The sequence below is a fragment of the Sphaeramia orbicularis genome, chromosome 10 (genome assembly GCF_902148855.1).
Source record: "Sphaeramia orbicularis chromosome 10, fSphaOr1.1, whole genome shotgun sequence".
Lineage (NCBI taxonomy): Eukaryota > Metazoa > Chordata > Actinopteri > Kurtiformes > Apogonidae > Sphaeramia > Sphaeramia orbicularis.
This window is the reverse complement of record NC_043966.1, coordinates 12,284,607-12,312,147: the sequence shown is the minus strand read 5'-3', so window position 1 is coordinate 12,312,147 and position 27,541 is coordinate 12,284,607. Positions and strand designations below refer to the sequence as shown.

General features: G+C 36.9%; 1 protein-coding gene across 1 annotated transcript; it reads right to left on the bottom strand.

Moving 5' to 3' along the window:
- Positions 1 to 1,943: 1,943 nt before the first annotated feature.
- Positions 1,944 to 27,303, bottom strand: tmem144b (transmembrane protein 144b). The gene is given in 14 exon segments (XM_030146128.1): positions 1,944 to 2,030; positions 2,265 to 2,290; positions 2,293 to 2,317; positions 7,947 to 8,044; positions 15,137 to 15,256; positions 15,865 to 15,983; positions 19,849 to 19,928; positions 20,140 to 20,218; positions 22,040 to 22,120; positions 22,194 to 22,236; positions 22,239 to 22,292; positions 25,641 to 25,763; positions 25,866 to 26,024; positions 27,267 to 27,303. Coding segments are annotated over 14 exon segments (1,131 nt in total).
- Between the last annotated feature and the right edge of the window lie 238 nt (positions 27,304 to 27,541).

Genomic DNA, 27,541 nt, shown 5'->3' with positions numbered 1-27,541 from the left:
TTCTATCTCACTGAAAAGTTACCCTTTAGGTGATTGTCTTATTTTAAGTGTGCTGAGATATTTTGACTAGAAATGAGGACAAAGACACTTGGATTTAGATTTTTTCAAGTGTAAAGATTCCTCCAAAGATTCTCTCTGGGGTTCAGGTCTGGTCCAATCCATGTGACGTCTCATGCTCCTGAATTACTCTTTTACAATCTGGTCCTGATGAATCTGGTGTTGTCATCTTGGAACATGTGTGTGTCATCAGCGAAGAAAACACCCACTGATGTTCAGACCTGGTCATTCAGTACATTGCATGAACATATAAATGTGTAGAGCTGTGAAATCTGACCCTAATCAAACAGAATTAGAAGCTACTCACTGGATCATTTAGGACTAAAGAACTTGTTACAGCTGAAACATTACTTTACCCTTCCCCTATTTATGACCCCTAACCCATTACATTAATTATCCGATGGAAGGATTTACATGGTTAAAACCAGGAGTTGGCTTTTTGTTTGGTCATATTGTGTAGTTTTCTTGCTTAAAAGCCAATTATATTGTTTTGATATCTTGATTTTTTTCATAATAGGGAAAATGTAGAGAAACTAGTGCAGTGGTTCTCAACCTTTTTTGGCTCGTGACCCCATTTTAACATCACAAATTTCTGATGACCCCTGACATTCAAAATGGAGACATTTTTTTGCGAAAATTAATTTGTATTTGATCATGTAATAGTTTGCTATACTATGTTGTAAATAGATGTTAATTTTAGACGACATTTAGTCTATATAATGTAAATTATAAGGGATGGAGGCAGAAAAGCCAGGTGTAGATTACTGCACAAAGTGAGATTTTTATTTTCCTTGGTCAGGATATGTACAGTCAGTCCAGCTTGGATTTCCAAGGCTGACAATTAATACTGAACAAACAAGAACTCAAACTATGAATTATGAAAGAGCTGCAGCATCTGAAACTGACCACAATGAACATTTGACAGATAAACAGAACCACAGTGCTTCAGTTTCAGCTTCACAGTTTGTCATGTCTTTTATGGATTGGGATTGTCTCTCTCAACTCACATTATATTTTTTATTAGTAAGTTTATATATATATATATATATATATATTATTATTATTATTATTATTTTTTTTTAATCAATTACTAGAAATTTCAGGTGACCCCATTCAAATTCCATGTGGGGTTCCGACCCCAAGGTTGAAAAACACTAAACTAGTGTGACTGATATCCCATTCCCGTCCATATGTTAACATTAAAGTTTCAAAAGTATCTAAACCAGCAGCTTCAGCATGTTTTTAAAGTAAGTCAGCAGTAAAATCATGCAGTTTTATGCTCAACCTCTGCCCCCTTCCCACAGGGTCAATGCTATTTAGTCAATAAATAGAACATATTTATTCAGAAGTGATACTGCTGCTGTATTTGCAATACCAGTTAACTCCCATGTTGAAGTCAATCATGCAAATTAACTAAACTTTACTTTTTAATGAGCAGTATATGGAAAATTAGCTCTGTTGGGATAAGACAGAGATAATCTAACGTGACATGAACCAGACTACTGCGTAAACACTTTAATAGCTGAATCTTACAAAAATACAAATGTCAAAATTTTGACCTTTAAATCACCATGATGTCTGAACTGTACAAGCAAATGTGCATCATCTTAACATTACATTAAAACAAGAGTTGGCAGGTGAGAAACATGTTAAAACTTTTGTTCAAGGCAGCCGAGGACAGATGCGACTTAAATACCTTCACTATCAGATACGTTTATTTGTGAAACTCCCCAAAAAGTTATCGTGAAACACTGCCACTGAATATTCGCTGAGGAATTTCCTACATATCACTTGATGTATTTGGTCTGATTCTCATAAGGGTTTCATTAGCTTTTACAGTCAGAGAATTCAAAAACCACTTGAGGATTGTTTTCATGCGACAGTGTTCATCCGAACTTTGAGAACGCAATCAGCAAAGATCCAGCCATGACGACACACAGACCAAAGACGAAGAGAAAGCAGTTGGCAAAGCCCTGAAGGGAAAGAGGTGATCAATAGATTTACTGGAACTGACGAGTATCCAAGATTTTGTGGAATTTTATGATAAAAATGATGTTTATGTTGATGTCCTCCAGTTATATCAATTCAAGAAATCTGCGGTGGTAAACTGCAGCTGATTGTCGACTACGTACAATGTGTGTAGAGCAAAAAATCCATGGAACAAAAAGCTTTACATTATTGATCATGATAAGAGTAGTGATTCTTACCCTGATCTCTCTGAAAACCAAGGATCCCACAGCGCTGCAACCAGACCATATCCCTGAAGGAGGAGCAGGAGGAGGAGGAGAAAGAGGGGTAGAAATAGGACGAGGAGGAGAAGAGAGAGGAGGAAAAAGGAGAATAAAGAGGAGAAGGAGAAGGCAGAGAAGAAGAAAGAGGGAGGAGCAAGAGGAGAAAAAAAGAGGAGGAGAAGAGGAAGAGTAGAAAGAGGAGAAGAATAGAGTAGAAAGAGGAGGAGGGGGGAGAAAAAGGAGAAGACAGAAGGAGAAGGCAGAGAAGAGAGAAGAAATAGGAGGAGGAGGAGGAGGGGAAGAAAGAAGAAGAAAGGAGAAGAAGAAGGAGGAGAACAAGACAGGAGAAGAAAGAGGAGGAGAAGAAGGCAGAGGGGGAGGAGGAAGAGAAGAAGAAAGGAGGAGGATAAGAAAGAGGAGAAGGAAGGGGAGAAGACAGGAGGAGGGGGGACGAAAGAGAAGAGGAAGAAGGAGGAGAAGAAGAAAAGGTGTAGGAGAAGGCAGAGGGGGAGGAGGAGGAGAAGAAGAAAGAGGGGGAGGAGAAGACGAGAGAAGAGCAGGGGGACGAAAGAGGAGAGGAAAGAAGGAGGAGAAGAAGAAGAAAGAGGAGTAGGAGAAGGGCAGAGGGGGAGGAGGAGCAGAAGGGCAGAGGGGGAGAGGAGGAGGAGGAGAAGGTAGGGGGGAGGAGGAGAAAAAGAGGGGGAGGAGAAGAAGAGAGAAGAGCAGGAGAAGGCAGAGAAGAAGAAAGAGGGGGAGGAAGAGGAGAAGAAAGAGAAGGAGGAGGAGGAGAGGAAGAGTAGAATGAGGAGGAGAAGAATAGAGAGTAGAAAGAGGAGTGGGGGAGAAAAAGGAGAAGAAAGAGAAGGAGAAGGCAGAGAAGAAGAGAGAATAGGAGGAGGAGGGTAAGAGAGAAGAAGAAAGGATAAGAAGGAGGAGGAGAACAAGACAGAGGAGAAGAAAGAGGAGGGCAGAGGGGGAGGAGGAAGAGAAGGAAGGAGGAGGAGGAGGAGAAGGCAGGGGAAAGAAATAGGAGGAGGGGGGAAGAAAGAGAAGAGGAAAGAAGGAGAAGAAGAAGAAAGAGGAGTAGGTGAAGGCAGAGGGGGAGGAGGAGAAGAAGAGAGAAGAGCAGGAGAGGGCAGAGAAGAAGAAATAGGAGGAGGAGGAGAAATAACATTAAAGGCTAAACTTTATCCACCACATCAGCCACAGATCATTCATGTCAGTGTAAATATACTGGGTTTAAAAACAGTCTGGATCCTCACATGGATGGAAAAATATGTCTGTGATCATTGACTTCTATGGGAATTCAGAACCTAAATCACCTGTTTCATCAGATCACTGTTAACAGTAAAAGCAGCAGTGTTTGGTAGTTTTTCACTGTCAGAGGGAGAGAAAAAAAAAAAAAAACCCTCAGAAATCAATGTTTTTCTTTCAGCATTTTGTAATTCCTGTGGTCTGGAGGAGAACAGCAGCCTCTGTTACTTTACTTTGTTTCCAGGTTGTAGAAAACAGACTTGTGACGCCAGCTTCTGTTTAATTTATTGCAGGGCTGACATATAGAGACAAACAATCACACCTATGGGCAATTTAGATGAACCAGTTAAACTATCGGTGCATGTCTTTGGATGGTGGGAGGAAGCTGGAGAACCTGGAGAGAACCCACACAGACACAGGGAGAACATGCGAACTCCACACAGAAAGGTCCCACCCCGAAAAGAACCCAGGACCTTCTTGTTGTGAGGCACAAGTCCTATCCACTGCACCAACGTGTCACTCAACAATAAATACATTAATGAAAAAAAAACAAAAAAAAAACATATCCAATGTAGTGACGTTGCACTGATGAGTAACAGTTGTGTTTAAAAGCATTTTCATGACCCCAAGTGTGTGACATCGTAAATAAAAACGTGTCTAGTGTCTGTCCATTTAAAATACAAAGGGTATAAATGTAAATTGTTGTGAGGAATCTTTTGTTGAAACAACAGTCGCTTTTCCATTGGACATCTGCGCAAAACTTTACTGATATTTACTAAGTGTCGAAAAACAGTAGTGCGTAATATCGGTTTTTCCATTAAATCACAAATGCAATGATTTGTTTATTTATTATCACAAGATGAAACGAGAAGTCATTCCATAAACATGGCAACGAACATAAATATGGTGTTGATTTACAGATATATTCATTATTATTATTATTATTATTATTATTATTATTATTATTATTATATATTACCCCTTCAACTTGTACCAAATTAAAAAACGACTGGGTTTCCTGGTTTGTCCACACATTCTGCGACATGTTTCTTCTTCGCTCGCTGTAACATCCATCAACATCCGGTTTTGTAATTCTCCTGACTCTAGTTGCGAAAAAAGGTCTTTCCATTGCAGTTTTGCGCGATATACCATTTGCGCTACGTCTGAAAAACCACCTCTTGCCATCGCAAAAACTTTAAATTGAAAAATGAGAGTTTTCGCGAAATTGACGTTTTTCCATTGGGTAAATTTTTATGCGTTATATTAAGTTATATTTGCACAATTTGAGGGTCAACGGAAAAGCGACTAGTGACAATCTTGGTTCATTTCCAAGACTAAATCTTAGAAACCCAACTGATCTATAACCATTTCAAAGCAGCCCAAAGGGTAAAAACAGCAGCTGTCCTTGAAAATCACTACTTTCAGACGCTGCGCTTGGAGTCTCCTCCTGCAAAGAAACATTCATCAGAGACGGGTTTTCCCTGTTGCCTCCTAAAAAAAAATCAATGACAGCTGCCTCTTGAAATCAAGAGCAGCACTTAATATTTTATTTACATGTCCTTAACTCTGTCTTCAGGCGTAAACTATGTGCTTCTTTGTTTAAGGCATTTCTTATATTTGTAGGTAAATGTCTTAATTATGAATACAGTTCATTTGTCCGTACATGATTGGCTTTTATCACTGTACTTAACCTTCTGCAGGCACAGATTCCTGCCTTTTGCACAGAACAAAATAAACATTTTTTCTATTGAATGTATTCAGAAAAATCTCTCTCATCTTAGTGCCTCTAGATCAGTGGTTCTCAACCTTTTTTCAGTGATGTACCCCCTGTGAAATATTTTTTCAGCCAAGTACCCCTAACCAGCGTAAAGCATTTTTGGTTGAAAAAAAAAAGACTTAAAACAGAATGCTGTGCCATCAGTGTCTGATTTATTAAACTTTGGAACTCCATTTGTAGTGGTCTCTCTTGAACTATTTGGAAATAAAAAGATATAACTAAAAAAAGAAAGAAAGAATTAACTTCATTATAAATAAAGATTTGTGCTCATAAAAATAATCATCAACATAAAGTGTCCTCCTCTGGGATCATAGTAAAGATTTGTTCTCAAAAAGAATTACGCTTCAACCACGACTCCATTGTTTGAGTTTTCCAGTGATTGGCAGGTGATGCTAGGTAGCATATGACAGGTTGAGTCGAACCATTCTGGTATGGGGGAGACTCTGGGTTTTTAGGATGATGAAATTGAATAGCCTACTGAATATAAAATTCATTTTATGAACTTATATATTTTCCTGAAATATTTAATTAATTTAATAATTATTTTTAAAGGATTTTTGCATGGATGCTACTTCTTAAATATATTTTAAAATCACACGTGCCCCCTGGAGTGCCTTCACGTACCCCCATTTGAGAACCACTGCTCTAGATGTCAAGTTCCTTCTGTCTTGCTTATACAGGGTGGGGAAGCAAAATTTACAATATTTTGAGGCAGGGATTGAAAGACAGTGTATGACCAAGTAGTTTATTGAAAGTCATGAGAATTTAAATCTTCAAATCATATTTTACTGCATTTCTAGCGGTCTTGTTGTCTACCTCAAGTTCAATTGCCATTTTTCTCATGGATTTGGTTGGATCCTTTAGGATTTTGGATTTGAGAGCTTTAATAAAAGCTTTGGTACGTTTTTTGTTGCTTCCTCCACTTCCAGACTTTCTCGTAATAGTTTTGCTCATAGTCATTCTCTTCTTTACATTATAAACAGTCTTTATGGACACTCCAACTGTTTTTGAAATCTCCTTTGGTGTGACGAGTGTATTCAGCAAATCACACACTCTTTGACGTTTGCTTTCCTGATTACTCATATGGGCAAAAGTTTCTGAAAAGGTATGGATAATAGTGTTAGGTTTGATTATGACATCAATATATGTTTGGTTTCAAAACAATTGACGTAGTGCCTGCTGAGAAAAAAACAACTAAATGTTCATTGTAAATTTTGCTTCCCCACCCTGTATACATGGTGTCCTAATAAAATATATACACACTTTAAATAATTGTTAAGTAGGTGTTTGTTAAAATTCATTTCAATTCCAGACACAGCTAACAACGCCAAGAAATGGAATCGCACACATCACGAAACAATTCCCTCGGTATTTGCCTGCATTCACGTTCAATGGCTGCTCTCAATTTAACGACTGTTGCAGGTTTCGTAGCGTAGACTTTGTCTTTTAGGTATCCCCATAAAAAAAGTCTAGTGGTGGGAGGTCTGGTGAATGTGGAGGGTATTCAACGAAACCCCTCTGTCCAGTCCACCTGTTTGCAAGTTCACCAGACCTCAGAACACTAGACTTTTTTTTAATGGGGATACTTAAAAGACACAGTCTACGCTACGAAACCTGCAACAGTCGCTAAATTAGGAGCAGCCACTGAACTTGAATGCAGGCAAATACCGAGGGAATTGTTTGGTGATGTGTGCGATTCCATTGCTTGGCGTTGTCAGCAGAGTCTGGATCAGAACGGACGTCAGTTTGAGAACAGGCGGAACAGACAAAACAATAAAATGATGTTTGTAAATTCTATTACATTTTGAAAATTAAATGAATTTAATAAACACCTACTTTACAATTATCTAAAGTGTGTATACATTTTTGGGACACCCTTTATGTTTGTGTGTTGGTATATTTTGTGTATGTTGTGTGTATTCTTGTAGGTTATGCATGCATTTTTATTTTTTTTGTGTGTGTAATTAACCTTACGTTTCCTTTTTATCTTTATACTATCACTGTTTTCTTTGGTATCCCATGACATGCTGTTAAGTCTTGGGTTCACTGTTGGTATTCTTGCTCTGAGAATCCATTCCAGTAATATTGTATAACCTGAAATACCTCTGTTTGATTTTATTTGTTAAATGAAAATGAAAATAAAAATGTGAGCGCAAAAAAAGAGAAAATATTCAGCAAAATGAGAAAAGCTCCCATTGATTGAGTATTGTCTATACCTTAACTTTTGTGTCATTTTCTCTGAACCAAAAAAAAAAAAAAGACATTTTGTTGAATCTAAATGAAAATAAACACATTCTTGTGAATATACCTATGCTCCTCTGCACAATGAACCCTTTTATTTTGGAGACATTAACTCTGCCAGCAATTCCACTTCCAAATTATATTAAAATTCCCATTTGATAAGATGATGACATTTTGCCCCAATATTCAAGCGAAAATGTTGAATGAAATAACTAGATAAAATTATTTAAGTGACTCCACTGAAGGTAACAATGCTGTTTTTGTGACCTTTTCCTTTTCAGTTGAGTGGTGTAGGAATGTAGTCATTTAACCTGTCACCTGAAGTGATGGAAAACACATATTTCAATCTTCCGTCCAATTCAGCTGTCAGGACATGATGTACTTACTGCGCTGACAATAGGGAAAGTATTGACTGCACTCAGGTAGTTATTAGCTAGAAACCAGCAGTAGGTGGCCAGTGCCCACATCAGCCCCGACAATAGACCTGAAGGACACAAGGAGCTCACTGTCATGTTGTAGGTAAAATACAAAAAAATACCAAACACACAATGAAAAGTTTATAAAAAATGTGAGACAAGAAGTGCAAGAGTCAAATGTAAAAGTTTGTATATTCGCTCATTTCAGGAGGTGGTAGCTGCCGAGAAGGTATAGGTAAAAATGTCTACAAGATGCAGGAGGTTTCTCAATTCCATTTTCAGTTCATAAATGCACCTGAACATAACATGGGTTCTACACTTGAACATAATGTGAAGGAGGAATTTAAAATGCATAAGCTTTTGGACATATTTTTCTAGAGGAAAAGCATGAAAAGGCATGAAGGACAAATTTTTCTGCAGCTTTTTTCCCCCTCCGATTGTGGCAAAAAGGAAAATTCAGTAAATTCTCAACATTTGCTCTCTGGAGCGTGCCCGTTGGAGTTTTTTGGCTCCCCTTCGAAACAGAACAAAACGATAGATGGGGAGATGAGGAACTCTAACATGACCAGTGGTTTTATCCATCTCTGCAGGTCATGGTGTGCTGGTGTCTGCACACTTTGCCTCGTGCCCCGTCTTCCAACTGGATCTGCAGACAAGACGTCTACAGCCTAAGGTTCATGGATGGATTTTGCTGAAACTATCGTCTTCTGTCTCCTTTAGGAATGTGCATACATGTGTAAGTTATTATATTTGTCCTTAAGGTTTGGCACAAAATTAGGGTGTATTTGTACTATTTGGTTGTTAATCCGTGTTGTCACTTCCTACTTCAGGGTCCATTTCTGTTCATTATTCCAGAGCCCTATAAAGAGAGTTATGACACACTTTGATGTCACTGCTCCGGTGGTCATGGTGATGGTTCATGTAAGTCTGAACAGTTCTGTATGAACCAAGCACTGTCATGTTTTTCTATTGGGCAGACAGCAGTGAGCATGGCAAACCTCAAAATAATGTCTGATGAAGAGCTGTGGCCCAAACTGTCACTTCTTGTGGTGAATAAAAAATGTTTTTGAGGAGCTCACAGGCTGTGCGGACCTGATCTGATTCTTTCATCCGCTGTTTCTTTGGGATCCTACACACCTTTTAGTGACTGGATGTGAGTGTCATCACCTCTTTTCAAATCTCAAAATAAACCACAGACAACTGTTGTTGCACTACTATATGTATTGTTGTGTCAGTTAGGAAAGGACTTAGCATGCTACCATTAGCACAGATGCTAAACTCATTAAAAACAACATTAGCAAACTCAAAACTCAACAGAATTCTTATGGGATGAGTGGGATCTTACAAACGCCAAGTACAGAAGTTTTGCCTCCTTTAACTCATAAATAATAACTTTAATGAACTTTTATTGGCAGAACTCAGCTCTACAGCAACTCTCCTAATTAGCACATGACCTCAGCTGACAATCTTAACCAAACACCACCAGGTTCGGCAAAACAACTAAAATAAAACCCACTGATAACAACATCTGTAGTAACGTTACCTTATTTTAAAAACTCCATACTTTGTGATTACAGTGGTTCAATCTCAACAGCTGTCCAAGTCAAGCTAGCTAACTATAGGGCTAGAGCTGAAAATCCAACATAACAGTTGTTTGAGATATAAATTTATACAAATGCTAATACATACCAAAGAAAACAGAATTTACAACGTAAATGTCCGCTAATACATTAAATACACTTGAAAATTTGAAAGATGACGATGCAAGATCACAATGTTGGAACACTCACTGTTGGAACTATCGGCCCCTCCATAACCCAGAAGTAGGTCCATATTTCGTCCGCCTTTTTTTGTGTACAACGGGAGTATATGGAAGTGTCGCAACTCTGTTATATCAAAGGCTCTGCATTACTCTATCCAGTTAAGTCTGATTTGACTGTGCCATGAAACACATTTCCAAGTCCTGCATGCTCATTTACAATAACTTCTGCCATTAATAGAGCACCAGGTAGCATCCAGAAGGTGTTAAATTCATTTATTTAACCTTCAAAGATCTAAACAGTCACCAGTGACCAAAAGCATCTACTGATGTAAAATGTTTAATATGTTTTGAACCACTTATCCTAATGATATATTGGAATAATTCAGACAAAATGCAGTTCTCAGTTTTTCAGCATCATCAGATATGAGGCATTTGGACGTTCAGAGGATCTGTATTGGACATGGAAACACCATCATCTTCTGCATTAATGATTTATGATTAAAACCCATGTAGTCTGACAAATGACAGTGGTTGTAGATGTTTGTTTTCACAATTAGTTCATGATATATTTTGCTGAAAGTCAATATATTATTTGTTTTCTTTATTTTTATAACCTTTGAATTTAGTCTGAGCTTTTATAAACATCCACATAATCAGTAAATTAATAACCAAATAAATTACCAACTTCCACTGAAAAAAAAAAAAAAAAAAATCCAGAGTATGATATTATTATGCAAATCACTTAGGAAAGGTTAAAATGCATTTGAAAGCTGCGACAAAAATAGGCATAGGTCTTAAAGGGTTATCTATATTATAAACAGGAAGTGGACTCTGTGTGTCTCAGGCATCACATAAAATTTGGAAAGAGCTGACTGCTGCAGCTGGCATACTTGTGTATTTTTGGTAATGAAAGAGACTAGCGAAAACGACAAGATGATAGGACCAATATTTTGGGAGACATTAGTAATTTTGGAATCCAATACCGTTAGCTCACTTCTATGACGTGGAACAACGCAACACTACCAAGAAAACGCAAGATTTCAAATCCTCGAACAATCCAACATGGCACCGTAGGGAGGTTATTATTGTTTCATTGCTCTTACAAGCTTTTGCATTTCAAACTGCGTAATTTTGTCGTAAAGCCAAGCAGGTCCGTGTGAGTATGACAGGAGCATCTGGAGATAATGCTAAGATCCACCGGCTTCTTCCGAGGGATTGACTGCCCATTTTACACAGACTACAGAGAGGGCAATGGCGGCAGAAATGGGTGTTAACAGACCGAACTGTCACTTCAAACACAGACAACAGAGATGGCTGTCCTGCGGAGCACTGGCAGACTGGAAAAAGCAAAGAGAGGTCCACTCTGCACAGAAAGGTGCATCAGATTACTTTTATCATGTTCACAATCCATGAGAATACTGTTATAAAATGTCTGAGCTGGCACAGGAGGCAGTGAACCCCACCATGAACCAGGCTTTAGTTTTCACACTGTGTTGAAAACAGAAAAGATATCATGATTTACCAAACAATTTTTATGTCAGTACTTATAAACTGTAGACTCACATCTTTTCCCAAAAGTCAGCTCTCCCAGCATAAAACTGACATATCTACAACCTGTGGTTCCCCAGGGGTCAACACGCTAGTCTAAAATATTAGCGCACCCCTCCATCATCAATGTGTACTTGCAGTAGAATATAATTAAAATGGTCTTAAATAATGTTGAGGTTTGGGTTGTTTACAGCAGTGCATTGTTTCACATCTTGATGAGCTGTGCATTTACTTTACCTTTCCCTGAACTGGACATGGGGTTCAGAAAAACCAAACACAAAGGCTGATAAAGTGTAATTAATAAATAATTTCAGAGTAAAGCATGTGTTTTACTTGGGGCATTCATGAGGCCTGGGCCTGGAATCAAAACTACTGTGGCATTTGGAACAAACTGGCCTTAAACACCTCAAACGCCTCCTCATTATTTGAACATAAAAAGCTAAATCTGTTGAATGCAAAGTCAAACAGGAAACGCTAATGAACCACTTATCTAACACAGTTGGTTGCCCAGTTCACAATCATGTGGATGTTTTTCTAAAAGGATATTTTCTTGACACAAAATCGAATCCCAACTGGTCTAAACTTGAAGAAAAACCAAAGTTATTGTGGACACCGTGGATGATGCAAACACAGAGGCTTTAATCTGTCATGAAGGTGGAAACGCTTAAATTGAGTTGTAAACTTGTGTTACCTTAAGTGTTGGTAGTGGAAGTTGGGGCACCGATGGGTGTGTGTGTGTGTGTGTGTGTGTGTGTGTGTGCGTGTGTGTGCGCGTGTGTGTGTGTGTGTGTGTGTAAACATGACAAATTCATGAAGCCCAGTATTTGTGGGGGCCCGTAGAGCAGTGGAGTATAGAAGTTGTGAAAATTTTGTGTGTGTAAGAGGTGTAGAAGTCAGGAGGCAAATGTTGAAAGCATGTGAAGTTTTGTTTTCACGGTACTGTAAGTGACGTTGTTTATGGACTGCACCGACATTTACATACACTGCATATTTTTGGTTTAGAATGTAGCCAACATGGCGTCGAGGCAGAAATGCTCCAAAGTATGGTTATATTTCATGCAAAAAGATGACACCAGGGTCACTTGTAACACTAGCAAAGCTTCCATTTCTTCAAAGGGGGGAAATCCCTCCAATACTCTACAACATTTGTCCACACAGCATGTGATTCATTTGGAGGAATGTCCTGTCTTTGATACGCTACTTAGTGACACTTGTGAATTTAGCGGCAGAGCAAGTACCAGGGCATCATCCAGGCCCGGTTCTGGGAGGGGGCAACAAATGTGCAGCCCCTCAAATAAAAGTTTCCAAAGGTAGGGGAAAGGAAAATGAGGTGCACAACAGTGGGAGACAGAGGAATTAGTAAAGCGTGTTAAGTTTCACTTTCACTTTGTACGGCCACATAGTGTGAAAAAAAAAAACCCAAAAAAACTTAGTATTTGACATCCTTCACTGTCAGTGTCTTCTATGTAAGATTTACACTTTGTAGATTCATCCTGTGGGTCCCATTCAACCCTTTAGGGGGCCAGTCTTGGTCCACTAACTGTGTGTGTGACACCCCTCTTTAACACTGTTTTTATATTATTGTTGTTTTTTTTAATTTTGTATTTAATGTCTTTTCTTCCTCAGGAAGCTCAAACAGGGACAGGACTTGTGAAGGCGCTGAATGCTATGTACTGTTTGTGCAGAACATCAGGTGTTCTATATGTCTATTATGTTTCACTGCATTGTCACTGATAAATAAAGGAACAAATAAATAATATCTGTGAAAATAGTCGCATAAGTGTGAGCAGGGAATGAGATTGGAGGAGTTCTAGGTACAATGACCACAAATACACAGGCTCGACATTAGGGCACGTTGAATAATTCAGCATACCCTGTCCAAGACATGGAATGAACACTGCACAACCACAGTAATTCAGACAAATGGCTTCACTTTATATGAAAGATTCTTTTAAAAAAAAATCCAACACTACGTGTTAAGTTTTGGCCTCACTTCACCTTCATACCAGTGAAGGATCTCAAATACACTCAAGGAAAAAAGAAACGCACCATTTTCATTTTCTCGATTTTTTCAGAAATATGACAGTTATTGCAAAATTACAAACTACAATGAGTTCAATACTATTCTGAGTCAAAATTAAATGACTGTTTTCCTGGTTCGGGTTGATTGATTTTGATTAGCAATAAGAACTGTATTTGTGTATTCCTCACCCATGTCTGCTCATGAGTGAAACTCACAGATGAATTGGACCTCTCCTCAATTGTGCACAACCATCCCCGATAAAAAGACACCAAAATGGAGCAAAAACACATTTGTCCACAATGCCATGACTACTGCAACTAGAGAGAGATGGGGCCATTGCCATGCTTCAAGCTGGACGGAGCAGGCGGGCCGTAGCCAGGGTGTTTGGAGTCCACCACTCTACCGTTTTACGCCTTGCTGAGCGTTACCACACCACCGGCTCCTCCAACGACCGTCCCAGATCTGGTCGACCACATGTTACAACCACTGCAGAACCGTGCCAATCGGCTGTCACATCTCTGTGACAGGTTTCGGCCTGATGTGGCCCGATCTCTCTCCGGTTGCAGTAGTCATGGCATTGTGGACAAACGTGTTTTTGCTCCATTTTGGTGTCTTTTTATAGGGAATGGTTGTGCACAATTGAGGAGAGGTCCAATTCATCTGTGAGTTTCACTCATGAGCAGACATGGGTGAGGAATACACAAATACAGTTCTTATTGCTAATCAAAATCAATCAAGCGGAACCAGGAAAACAATCATTTCATTTTGACTCAGAATAGTACTGAACTCACTGTAGTTTGCAATTTTGCAATAACTGTCATATTTCTGAAAAAAAATCGAGGAAATGAAAATGGTGCGTTTTTCTTTTTTCCTTGAGTGTATTTTGTGCTTTTTGAATGAAAAAAGCTGAACGTTCCTCCAATTCTTTCTCTTTGAAGTCAGTGCAATGTTGATCCATTGTGAGTGGTACAACTGGCCCTCAGTCATGCAGCTTTTTCAGTATTTGTTCTACTTCCACAGGGCCAATCTCTCACTGCATAAAGGCCTTGACACAGGGGGAAAGATACTGCAGACTAAAGCAAATACACCTACAGGACTAAAAGACGGCAGCGTCAAACTCTGAAGTGTATTAAATGTGTTAAGCATACTTAACTAATAAAGACCCGGTGCTACGTTAATGTCAGTTCTCAAATGAATTTTTCTCTCAATTTAATCTTTCTCAAGTGATTCATCACCATTTATGATAATATTATCCTCTGTATTTTGCATTTTTTCCCTCTAAAAAAATCATTTATTTTCCAAGCCAGGCCACCCATCTGATTTTCTCAGTGTATTCAATACTGCGAAAACAGTCTGGAATAGGGTCAGTCGCGGTGAAATATGCACATAATTTTCATTTGTTCCATTGGCAGATTCTTTTTTACTTAATTCAAGATTTTTTTTTTGCCTTTTTCAAGTGAAAAAATCTGCCAATAGAGCAAGTGAAAATTATCTTGGTCAGATATCTTGAAATAAGATTTTCAAGATCTATTGTCCAAAAATAAGCTCTTATATCTCACTGAAACGTTACTCTTTAGGTGATTATGTCTTATTATAAGTGTGATGAGATATTTTTAACTAGAAATGAGGAAAAATACACTTGGTAAGATTTGGATTTTTGCAGTGAACAGGTATTAAACAGTTTACATCAGTAGATAGTTTTGCTCGCCAGTGGATGTTTGGATCTTCATGAGTAAATAAATTCAATGAAGAACATATTTACCATCTTGAATGCAATGAAATGGTAAAAAGCTGTGAGTAAACAGATTATTCATTTATTTTTATTACCTGGTAGGACCGCTCTGGAGTAAACTCTAGGCTTGTTATTCATGGCACAACAATAGATGGTGAAGTAAATGGTGCTGGTGAGAAAGATGCCGGAGCACTGGGCGTAAACGTAGTCAAGGTCTACGGAGATGGACAAAAAAAATACTGTTTTTATTCATCATTTACTTTGACTCGAGTGGAGTTAGTCAATTTAGAAGCCAGACAGAAGAGCAACAAGACAGGCCTTCAGATAATCATGTTTTATGATGATATATGTACAGCTTTGGGGAAAAAATGATTAGCCCTCCTGGGATTCAATATAATGGCCTTGCAACATTCATAATTTTATTAGAAATTTACAGCAATTTATCATAGACATGATATGATCTGGTAAGAAAATAGATTTAATAAATTATGTATGAAAACATGAAATTTTAATTGTAAACACACATAATTTTGCATAATATGACCTAAAACCATTTCTGAAAGGTGATTATTATGTGCATCAGCTACATATGTTAATGCGTCCTGGGGGAATTTAAAACTCAAAGCAAGATAAGAAAATAGGATGATGAGGAAAATAAACTGCAGACGGAAAGTGGTGAATGGTTTAAGAAGAACTTCCAAAGCTGTACAGCATACATTACTCTATTATATATTAGCAATTCTGTTGGGCATGTATATATTGAAGCAGCAAAAAGATGTGGTCATTAGAGCTCAGAGGCACTTGTGAAACACTTATATCATACCATAAACACTTGCGCCGTAGAATACGCTGTCAGGGGATGATGAATGGCTCTTAATGTAGAGGATGGGAACAAATGAAGATCCATATAATAGGCCAGACACGACGGCAAGCAGGCAGCCGCTAAGGAAAAGACAGAACAGACTGAAAAACCTACATATGGATTAGTTTGACCCTTGATCGGGCAAGTGGCTATTTTTGGACACTAGTCGCTTTTCCATTGGACATCTGCGCAAAACTTCACCGATATTTACTAAATGTCAAAAAAACAGAAGTGCGTAATGTTGGTTTTTCCGTTAAATCACAAATGCGATGATTTGTTTTTTATCACGAGATGACATGAGAAGTCATTCCATAAACATGGCGAGGAACGTAAATATGGTATTGATTTACAGATATTTTCATTATTATAACATATTACCCCTCTATCTCGTACTAAATTTAAAAAATGATTGGGTTTCCTGGTGTGTCCACACATACTACGACATGTTTCTTCTTCTTCTTCGCTTGTTGTAATGTACATTTTGATTTAATTTAGTGATTTATTCCGAACATGCGATGAAATTTAACATATATGCAAACTAGCAAAACATACATAATAATACAAATATCAAGAATCATAACAATCTTAGACAGAAGAACAGCACAATAGTTCCATTTACATGCCCGAAAAGGGGTGGGAAGAAGTGCAACTGATTTAATCCCACCCCCTCTCCCCAAAATATTATTAATTACACTGGGTTACAAAAAAATGTTTTTTGCAAGTTGTCTAGGTTTTTTCAACTGAATTAAGACCATTTTGCGCCACTAAATCAAAAAATGACATCTGTTTTTTCTCAATCAGGTCAGGTTTTTTTGCAAATTTGATTTTGAAAAAATTCATCTTCTCACAAAATTTATTACATTTTTGTGACTTTATCAGTTGATTTTTTTATATAGTTCTCACCCAAAATAGGTTTTAAAAGAAAAAAAGTCATTTTCTGACAGGATTCCTGTTAGGTACAATGGTGTATTCACTGCAGAGTGTAGCAGAATACGTCAGGCTTATTTTTGCAAGATCTTCTAGTCGAAGCCATTTCATTCACCTGTAATATTAAAAAAAACATTAATCATAAATTGGCTAAATTAAATCTTCAGAACTCGTTTATTGCAAGAAATATGAAAGAATTTTGTATCATATGATGTGAAAATGCCCATAAATGTAGCAAAAATGTTAAAAAGCCAATATGTAGCATAGTTCAGAAAGTTGACCTGATTGAGCAAAATTAATGTGATTTTTGGATTCAGCACACCAAAATGATCCTAAATCAGCTCAAAAAACTTAAACAATAAATTTGTTGTTGACCAGTGTAATATATGTCCCTCTTCCTCTTACATTGCTCCTCTATATTTACATATCTATATGTATATATACACACACACAAACACATACACATATACACATACATACGTTTATACATATACACAACATACAAATACACATAATCTTTTACCAGTGCCTTTCTTAGTTGTGCTGGTGAATAAATAAACAAATAACTAACTCAAAGAAGGAAATATACACATAAACAACAGTGAACATATGGTGATCATTAAAACCCCTCATCCCTCTATCTTGTGAAAAACATGTTCTTATAAGTGTTTTTGAATTGTCTTATGTTTGAACATTCCTTGTGCTCCTCCCTCAGTCTATTCCACACTTTAACACCACACACAGATATGCTAAAGCTTTTCCTAGTAGTGCGCACCCTCTGAATTTTGAAATTAAATCTACCCCTTAAATTATAACTCCCTCCCCTCTCAGTGAATAATTTCTATATCTTTCCTGGAAGTAGATTATTTTTGGCTTTGAATATGATGTGTGTTGTTTGTAGTTCTATGATGTCTGAGTTTTAGTAACTCAAAGACATCAACATCCAGTTTTTTAATTCACCTGACTCTAGTTGTGAAAAAAGGTCTTTCCATTGCAGTTTTGTGCGATATACCATTTGCACTGTGCCTGAAAAACCACCTCTTGCCAGCACAAAAACTTTTAGTCGAAAAATGAGAGTTGTGGTGAAATTGTCATTTTTTTCATTAGGTAAATTTTTATGTGCTAGTTATATTTGTACAATTTGAGGGTCAATGGAAAAGCGACTAGTGACGGTAACAGTTACAGTAAGTCAACAATCTCAGGTCCAATGTGGTCTACAGGGTCTGGAAGGTCCACCTCTGCATGAACAGTGAGTATACCTGCTTTGTTAGGTACCATGAAGTAATGAAATGAAACATCGTTGATAGAAATAGATTAAAATATGTTTGTAGTTATTGAGAACTTTTTTATTTGTTAAAGATTATAATGTAAATTGTGTCTTTTATCACATGTTTAAGGACACCATTTATAAGCTGAGGACTGCTTTTGGGGTATCGTATTACAAAATGTATCTTGTAAATGAATAGTTGATTCTAACTGTTTGTAATAATTTTGCAATAAATTGATTGATTGATAAAAAAAAAAATAAGAAACTAACCCCGTAAAGCCTGGACCATTAAATCATTGACAGAAAATTCAGTTCTTTGAAACTAGAGCCTTTTTTTTTTTTTTTTTAATCAATTTCCATGTTTGAGTTTAAATTTTGTATCATATTTGCTACATCGGCTCTCAATACTCAAATATTGTTATTTTTTGAACAAACAAAAACATAGTATAACACAAACCTGTCTAACAAATTGGTAATTCCTTTTCAAAATTGTCAAAATTCTGCCTCCTTCCTCATTAATGACAGTCTTGTAGTGTCACTGGAAAGGCCTCTGGTCAACAAATTCCTCCCCCTGGTGGATTATTCGTGTATTGCATGTGTCTAATTGTATGCATTAGGTTTATCAAGGAAAAAAAAAAAAATCACACTGAACATGTAGAGGGCTTCAAAACTCATGCATCAAATATGATACGTTTGGTGTTATAGGGTTAAGTAATGGTACTAATGTGAGGAATGATGTTCAAAGGGATAATGTAGATGTGGATAGGTGTCTGGACCAGCACTCATGTTGGTCTAATGTTCTAAAAGTGATGTTCTAATGTTCTAAAATACATGTTCCTTGACCTTGCATGTCTTTTTCTTGTATTTTTTTATATTCACTTCTTGTATATATACAGTATATGTATATTTTTTGCCATTTACGGGTAAGGAACCAAACACGGTAACCTCACTGGCCTTGAGTTTCTACATAATAAAAAAATGGAAAAGATTTTACAAAAGTAATAAAGTCTTGTTACGTCCTCCAATAACAAACCAAGGTTGAAATTTTGAAATTCAGAATATTTCGATGAGTGCCCTACAGTGAAGGAAATCCAATCCACTTTCTTAATATAGCACATTAAAACGACAAGTGCTGCACATCATAAAACCAATAAAACAATTTAAAGAAATACTAAAAACAATGACAAGTACATAAAAGTACAACAATGCTCTAAATAAAACTATAAAATCAAATAGTTAAAAGTATAAAATAAATAAAAATAAATATATAAAAGACAGAGGACCACACAACTCTCAGATTTTATATGCAGATTTACAACATTAACTTAGATTATTTACTTGGGGCTAACTATTAAAGCTTCATTTATTATAAGATAAGATAAGATAAGATAAGATATTCCTCTGTTAGTTCCACAAGGGGAAATTTTACCAAACATGTCTGTACTCATTGTGTTTTACTACTGCATTTTCCAACCAGTTATATTATTATTAATTATTAAGTGGAATTAACATATGAAAAGCCATACATAACTCATAACCTCATTAAAACAAAATCATTTTATTGTTAAAGTCAAACATCACCCAGTATCGACTGAATAAAGGTGCTGATGAAAGCCTGAAGCTTCATTTGCAATATTTAACATTATCATCGTTGTCCTGTCTCCTTGAGGAGGATGTTCTTTACCACAGTCAATATATGCTCGTCTTGGCTTTTGTGCAAACGTCGCTGCCTGCTAATGAGTGAAACTTACATGAATCGCCTGGTCTTTGGTCGGACTGTGTCAATCCAGAACTCAGGGGAACTTAGCCCGTAGCTGCCTGAATTAGCTCTCTGCAAAAACAAAGACAGCCTCACATGGAATAATGATATTAGGTGAAACAAAGACGACCTAAAGAACTGAGAAAAATGAAACAAAGCATCACTTGTATTAATTGGATACTTCTTCGGGGGATATTTGTAAAGTCAAATTAGTTCAGACTTGCAGTGAAAACATATGTTCCTGAGAAGAAATGAGCAAAAACATATTTAACAATATACTCACTCTATCGAAAAGTAGTGGTGTGGATTCTGAATATGGATGCAGCTGCGCGTTAGTTTTCACAAAGAAAAAGATGAACCCACTGGAAGAAGATAAGATAAGATAAGATATATTTGCTATTGTAAACATATATGTTTGTGTATATTTATATATCCCATAAAGACCCAGTGTTACTTTTGTAGTAGTTCCCAAATGATTTTTTTCTCTATATTTAACATTTCATGTAGATGTCCATTAAAGCTCAAATTAAATTTAGGATTATAATACCAAAAAAACTGTGAAAACTGAACAGAAAGTGACTATTTCAGTAAAATATATCATTAATTGAATGTAAAACAAGTGTCTCCATCCATTGTCATTGATCCAACTCCATGGGTTTTACTGAGAATCAATGTTGTAGAAGATGATGGTGTTACCATGGTACTACAGAGCCTCTGAACATCCAAATAGGTCATATCTGACGACCATCAGAAGAGATGACAAACTGTATTTTACACCAATTATTTACATGGATTGATAGGATAGAGAGAGAGAGAGAGGAGGGAGAGAGAGAAAGAGGGGATGATAGAGAGAGTGAGAGGAGAGAGATATAGGAGAGAGAGAGATAGGATAGAAAGAGAGAGGGAGTGATTAGACGATAGTGATAGGACAGAGACAGACAGACAGACAGACAGACAGACAGACAGACAGACAGACAGACAGACAGACAGACAGATAGACAGATAGACAGATAGATAGATAGATAGATAGATAGATAGATAGATAGATAAAATTAAGAGTGATAGGATAGAGAGAGAGAGATAGGAGAGAGGAGAGAGAGAGAGAAGAGGGGATGATATAGAGATAGGATAGAGAGAGATATAGAGAGAGAGAAAGGAGATAGAGGGAGTGATTGGACGATAGAGAGAGTGATAGGAGAGGAGAGAGAGAGAGGGGATATAGAAGATAGGCTAGAGAGAGAGATAGGAGAGAGAGAAAGGAGATAGAGGAGTGATTGGACGATAGAGAGAGTGATAGGAGAGAAGAGAGAGAGAGGGGATGATAGAGAGATAGGCTAGAGAGAGAGATAGGAGAGAGACGAGATAGAGGGAGTGATTGGACGATAGGGAGAGTGATAGGAGAAGAGAGGAAGAGAGATAGGAAGAGAGAGAAAGAGGGGATGATATAGAGCGAGATAGTAGAGAGAGAGATAGGGAGAGAGGGATGATTGGATGATAGAGAGAGATAGGAGAGACACAGTGATAGGATAGAGAGTGATAGGAGAGAGAGAGAGAGATAGGAGAGAGAGAGATAGGATAGAAGAGAGAGGGAGTGATTGGATGGTAGAGAGAGTGACAGGACAGAGAGAGAGAGTAATATAGAGAGAGTGATGGAGAAGAGAGAGAGCGGATTGGAGATAGAGAAAGGATGAGAGTGTGAGAGCGAGGGAGAGAAGATGAGGATAGAAGAGAGAGAGAGAGAGAGAGAGAGAGAGAGACAGGATGATAGAGAGTGATAGAATAGAGAAAGAGAAACAGTTTGGATCAGTAGATGGTGTTTGTCACCAGTGGCTGTGTGCGTCTTCATAGAATATGTATGAGCGTATATACAGATATTTTTTATTTACTATTGTGAACATGAGTATTTGTGTGTATATGTGGGTGGAGTGGCCGTACATAAATAAATGTGTGTAAATATTTATACGGTTAATAAGTATAGATGTGTATATTTGTGTGGGGTGGGTTCAGGGCAAGTGTTTTATAATACTTTACAAATCTCCTTGAATTCAATAAAGGTCTATTAAAAAATGAATGAATAAGAAAAGACTTAATTATGCATGCATTTTGCTTCAGTAGCACATATTCAATAAAGAGAAAAAGAAAAGGATATATCGTATGCATGTATGTATGTGTGTACAGTTTACCTGGCCATGCACAACCCGGCTCCACAGTCATTTAACACTGGCCTTGAAACTTCCGGAACAGCAATTCCAAACCAGCCAAACCTACAAAACAGAAATACTCCTCTGCGTATTCTCCACTTTGCTTTGCTGAGGGTCAGTGAATAATTCAGCTCACCTTGAACTGGCCCAGCCCATCAGCAGACTACAGGATCCCCAATAACAATCCCAAGGCCCAGACCGCTCGCCTTCAGAACTGGAACCACTGCGATGTTCCCTGTGAACCACATTAAGCATATAATCAAACCGCTCTACAACCTCTTCAGAATTTTTTTTTATTACAATGAAATGCTAAAAATGCCTCTTGAAAAGTACTTTTACTTGTAATTGGTTTCTGAGAAGTGAATGTGCTCAAAGCAGAGGCATTATTTGGATTTTACAAACATTTTAAGGCTTAGAAACCTTCAGATTTTCACATTTTCAATGGACATCCAAACAAATTTAACATAAGGATGTGAGGAACTGGATTCTAAAGGTTCAGATCAGGCACTGAGGTTTTTTTTTTTTTGCTTATTTTGTTCGTGTTTTCATTCTATTTTGTGTATATTTATTTGATTAACCCATAAAGACCCAAAACATCCACTGATCTAAAATGTTTATTATCAGCTGATCCATTAATCCTATCAATCCATGTAAATAATTGGTGTAAAATACAGTTTGTCATCTTTTCATGGTCATCAGATATGACCCATTTGGACGTTCAGAGGCTCCGTAATTACCATGGAAACACCGTAATCTTCTACACCATTGATTCACCAGTAAAACCCATGGAGTTGGATCAATGACAGTGGATGGACACACTAGTTTTATGCTCCGTTCATGATATATTTTGCTGAAAAAGTCACTTTTTCTTCAGTTTTCTCTGATTTTATATAATAACTTTTGAATTTACTTTGAGTTTACATGAACATTGAAATGAAATGTAGGAAAAATACATGATTGACAGTGAAAAATGCAAAATGCAGAGGAGAATATTATAATAAATGGTGATAAATCACTTAAGAAAGGTTAAATGGAGAGAAAAATTCATTTGGGAAGTGTCACCAAATTAACACTGAGTCTTTATGGGTTAATTTGTTCCTTTTGTGACTTAGTGCTCATTTTGTACATTTATGTCCCATCTATCTATAGACAGACAACTTTTAGTCTGCTACTGGAGGAAAAACATCTGATCTGGGCTAAAACAGACGGATTGATTCCATGTCTGAAAATATAAAAATCATAAAAATCTCCAGCACATCAGGATTTTGAGAAATGCAAACAATAGAAAAAATAAAAAATAAATTTAAAAAAAAACCTTTGCACCAGCACCATTCATCATGTATTCACAGTCTGAAGGAAATATTTGCTAAATTGGTCAATTCAACACCCTTGTCTATTTTTTTTATAGCTATGAAATGCTAAAAATGCCTCTTGAAAAGTACTTTTACTTGTAATTGGTTTCTTGAGAAGTGAATGTGCTCAAAGCAGAGGCATATTTGGATTTTTACAAACATTTTAAGGCTTAGAAAACCTTCAGACTTTCACATAACTGCAATATTTTCCACGTACGTCCAAACAAATTTAACAAAAGGATGTGAGGAACTGGATTCTAAAGGTTCAGATCAGGCATTTACTTTTTAATTCTTATTTTGTTCATTTTTGGGGTTTTTTGGAGCATATTTTGTGCATATTTATTGATTTTTTTTTTTCCTTCTCTGATTTCAGATTCAGAATCATCCATCCATCTAAAATAAAGGACTTCGGTCAAATCTGGTGTTTTTCGCTTGCTTTAAAAATCAGTGCTGCCCAATATGATTTATCGCTTTGACATGACATTAACATATAAAAGGAGCGTGAACAAAATAATTGCGATCCAAGTCCTTATTCAACCTTCTTAATCTTTCTATTTGAGCAGCAAGAAGAAGAAAATGTCAAGTTAGTGTTAACGTTAACTAGGCCTGAGGAGTCCTGCTTTTGTCTGTTAATTTTAAGGCTTTCAGACACGATCAGAATGAATGAACATAATTATTATTCTAATTTTTCTAAAGAATAATAACTCCTGGACCTAACACCTTTAGTTCAGAGGGAAACTATTTTAGATTTGTCTGCTTTCACATACAAACCCCATGTAAGAGATTTGTAATCTCACGAGTCACTGCTTTTAAATAAAGGTCAAATTTGTCAGAATTTGTTCTCTATTAAATAAAAGTTACTCTAAACTTTCTACATCTTTTCCCCTCATATGTTCTATACCTGCATTTTTTTTATTAGTTTGTCTCAAACTTTGAAGTAAAAAAAGAACTAAAAAAAAAAAAACAAAAACATAAAAGCAACAAGTCAGTTACATATGCACCCATCAGTGGTCATTAATCACAGAAAAAGTAACGAATACAATAAATTTAACATAAGTGTACATATGAATCAACTCGTAAAGACAGTTTGAGAAGAGACGGAAAGAAGCAAAGGCTTATCGAGAAGTTAAAGCTTAAACTTTTTGAAACAGCACATGGACTCTAAAGCCTCTAAGCAGATGGATGATTGATGTCGCCCAAAGTCCAGCTGGATTTTTGAAGGAGACGATTTCAGAAAACACTTTAGGCCAGGGGTGTCAAACTCAGTTTAGTTGAGGGGGCCACATACAGCCAAATATGATCTCAAGCTGTCCAGATTAGTAAAATAATAGCATATAAATAATAGGAACTCCAAATTTTTCTCCTTGATTTTGTGCAAAAAAGTAAAATTAACCCATAAAGACCCAAACATTTCACCACCCACCAAAAGTATCTACGGATCTACAATGTTTAATAACTTTTTCACCACTAATCCTATTAATACATGTAAATAATTCAGGTAAAATGTGTCTCAGCTTTCATGATCATCAGAGAAGACCTGTTTGGACTTTCAGAGGCTCTGTAGTGAACGTGGAAACACCATCATCTGTAACACCGATTCATCAATAAAACCTGGTGGACAAAATGATTGTGGATGGAGACACTTGTGTTCATGTTCAGTAAATGATAGATTTTATTGAAAAAGTCGCCTTTTCTTCAGTTTTTGATATAAAACCTTCAACCTTACTCTGAGATTTTATGAATGTCTACATGATCATTGAATTAGATACAGGAAAACACCTAAGTTTCAGTGAAAAATGCAAAATGCAGTGGATAATATTACAATAAATGATAAAATCACTTGGAAGTTGTGACCAAAAAAATGTGGGTCTTTAAGGATTCAATTCTGAAACTAATTGGATTTAGAAACTATCCTTTCACAAAAAAAGTGAATAATCTGAAATTTCTTAAGAAAAAATGCAATTTTAACTTTATGCCTAAACTTATTTATACACATATATCACAGTGGATCTACAAAGGCACAAAACATTTGTAACAGCCATAATATTGTTAAAATTTTAGAGTTCGGAACTAAAATGAGTTAATACTGTTAATATATTCAGAGTAATTTTTGCACTTTGGGAAATTCATCCGTGGGCCAGATCGGAACTTTCAGTGGGTCGGTTATGTTTGACCCCCCCCGCTTTAGGCCATAACCACCGAGACCAACGTTCTGCTTTTTGTGTCAATACCTGTGGCCCAAATCACCCCTCCGAGCATGGCCAAGGGGTAGAATTTGGGTGAATGAAGCATCAAGTCTCCCACCATGGAAACCAACCATATGGCTGCACAGTTGACCCACTGGAAGAACATCCCTAAGAAGGACAACAGCAGCAAATGTGAGGGTAAGAGATGGTACAACTGACACTGAACAACAGAGGAAGAACAGACTGTAAACCAAAGAGCTCAATGCTTACCATCTCCAGTTTCGATTCTTTTAACAGGAACGTAGTTGCTTCCGTACAATAACACAGCAACTGCATTGGCAGCAACGCCGTAGACAAAATGAGTCACATTAGTCGAGTTAAAGGCGAAATCATATACTTCTGGTTTGATATGCCACCCATCTTGGACACCTAGAAGAAAAAGTTATGTATCCAGAGTTTATTTAATTGAACAAAATATACCGTTATAGAGCCAACATCACGCTCCTTCCATTGTATCTTGGAACTAACTTTGACAAAATGACAACAAAATGGCAGCCAATGGTGAGAGACACTTTTTTGATCACTTTGGAATTGTGTGACCATTTACAAATACAAAGTTTGTCTAAATGTGTTGAAAGTAGAATTTTATGAGTCAGAAAAGTTGCAGTTTGGGGTAAAAACATTAAAGTAATACTAGCGCGTTGACCTATGGGGAACCAGTTCACTTTTACTTTCTGGGTAAATTCCACTGGCATTTTCAGTTGAATAACCTCTCAGCTGACATGTCTGTGTGTGTGTGTGTGTGTGTGTGTGTGTGTGTGTGTGTGTGTGTATATATATATCTATATATAAAAAATATAAACAAACAAACAAAAAAAGCACTTGGAGAGCGCAGACCTCTGCCAAGACAGATCTGCCCCCCCCCCCCAAATCACCACCAAAATTGACTCATTTCTTCCTTGTGCCAGTATCAACATTTCCTGAAAATTTCATGAAAATCCATCCATAACTTTTTGAGTTATGTTGCTAACAAACACGCACGCAAACACACAAAGCAAAGTGATCACAGTACCTCCTGGCAGAGGTAAATATATATACATACAACCACAGTAAAAGCACTAATCACCTCTGTTTTCTGTACGGTTTGTGTTGTCAATAGCTGAATTAAAGATCTGTTTGGAATCCAACAAACAAGGTCAGAACTGTCACAGTTTAGTCTGAACCGTGAATCAACAAACAACAACTTAGTAATGATAAATAAATAAATCTTACCAAAATAATTGTATCTTGTTCCATTGGCAGATTTTTTTTTGGCTTAAACTAAGGAAAAAAGTGAAAATTATCTTGGTAAGATTTCTAGAAATAAGATTTTCAAGATCTATTGTCTAAAGATAAGTTCTTACATCTCACTGAAAAGTTACTCTTTAGGTGATTATGTCTTATTTTAAGTGTGATGAGATATTTGACGAGAGATGAAAAATTCACTTGGTAAGATTAAAATTTTTTACATACATTTTTATTATTTTATTTTTTTAAATCAATCATTGTCTCTCTATTTTAATTGCTTGTGACTAAGCTAAACACACTGGTTGAATTTTAGCAGAAGTGACAGTGAAGGCAAACCAAAACCCCACAGTTTCCTGCTTCTCTAAATGCACCTCATTCACTCACCTTGTTCTGCAGTGTCCTCGGTGCTGCAGCTCACCATCAATAATGCAGTAACAAGTAAAAGCACATATGCACATTTTTCTTGCAGCATGTTATGACTGTTTGTTTGATATGAAGCCAGTAAAAGTGCTGCAAAGCCAGGCCATGTGTATATGTGTGTGTGTGTGTGTGTGTGTGTGTGTGCGCAGCTGTGAGGACACACACATGCAGGTGGAGTCAATTATCTGATCAGTGACAGTGACACTAATAGAACAACAGGTTTAGGCCAGTGACTCTCA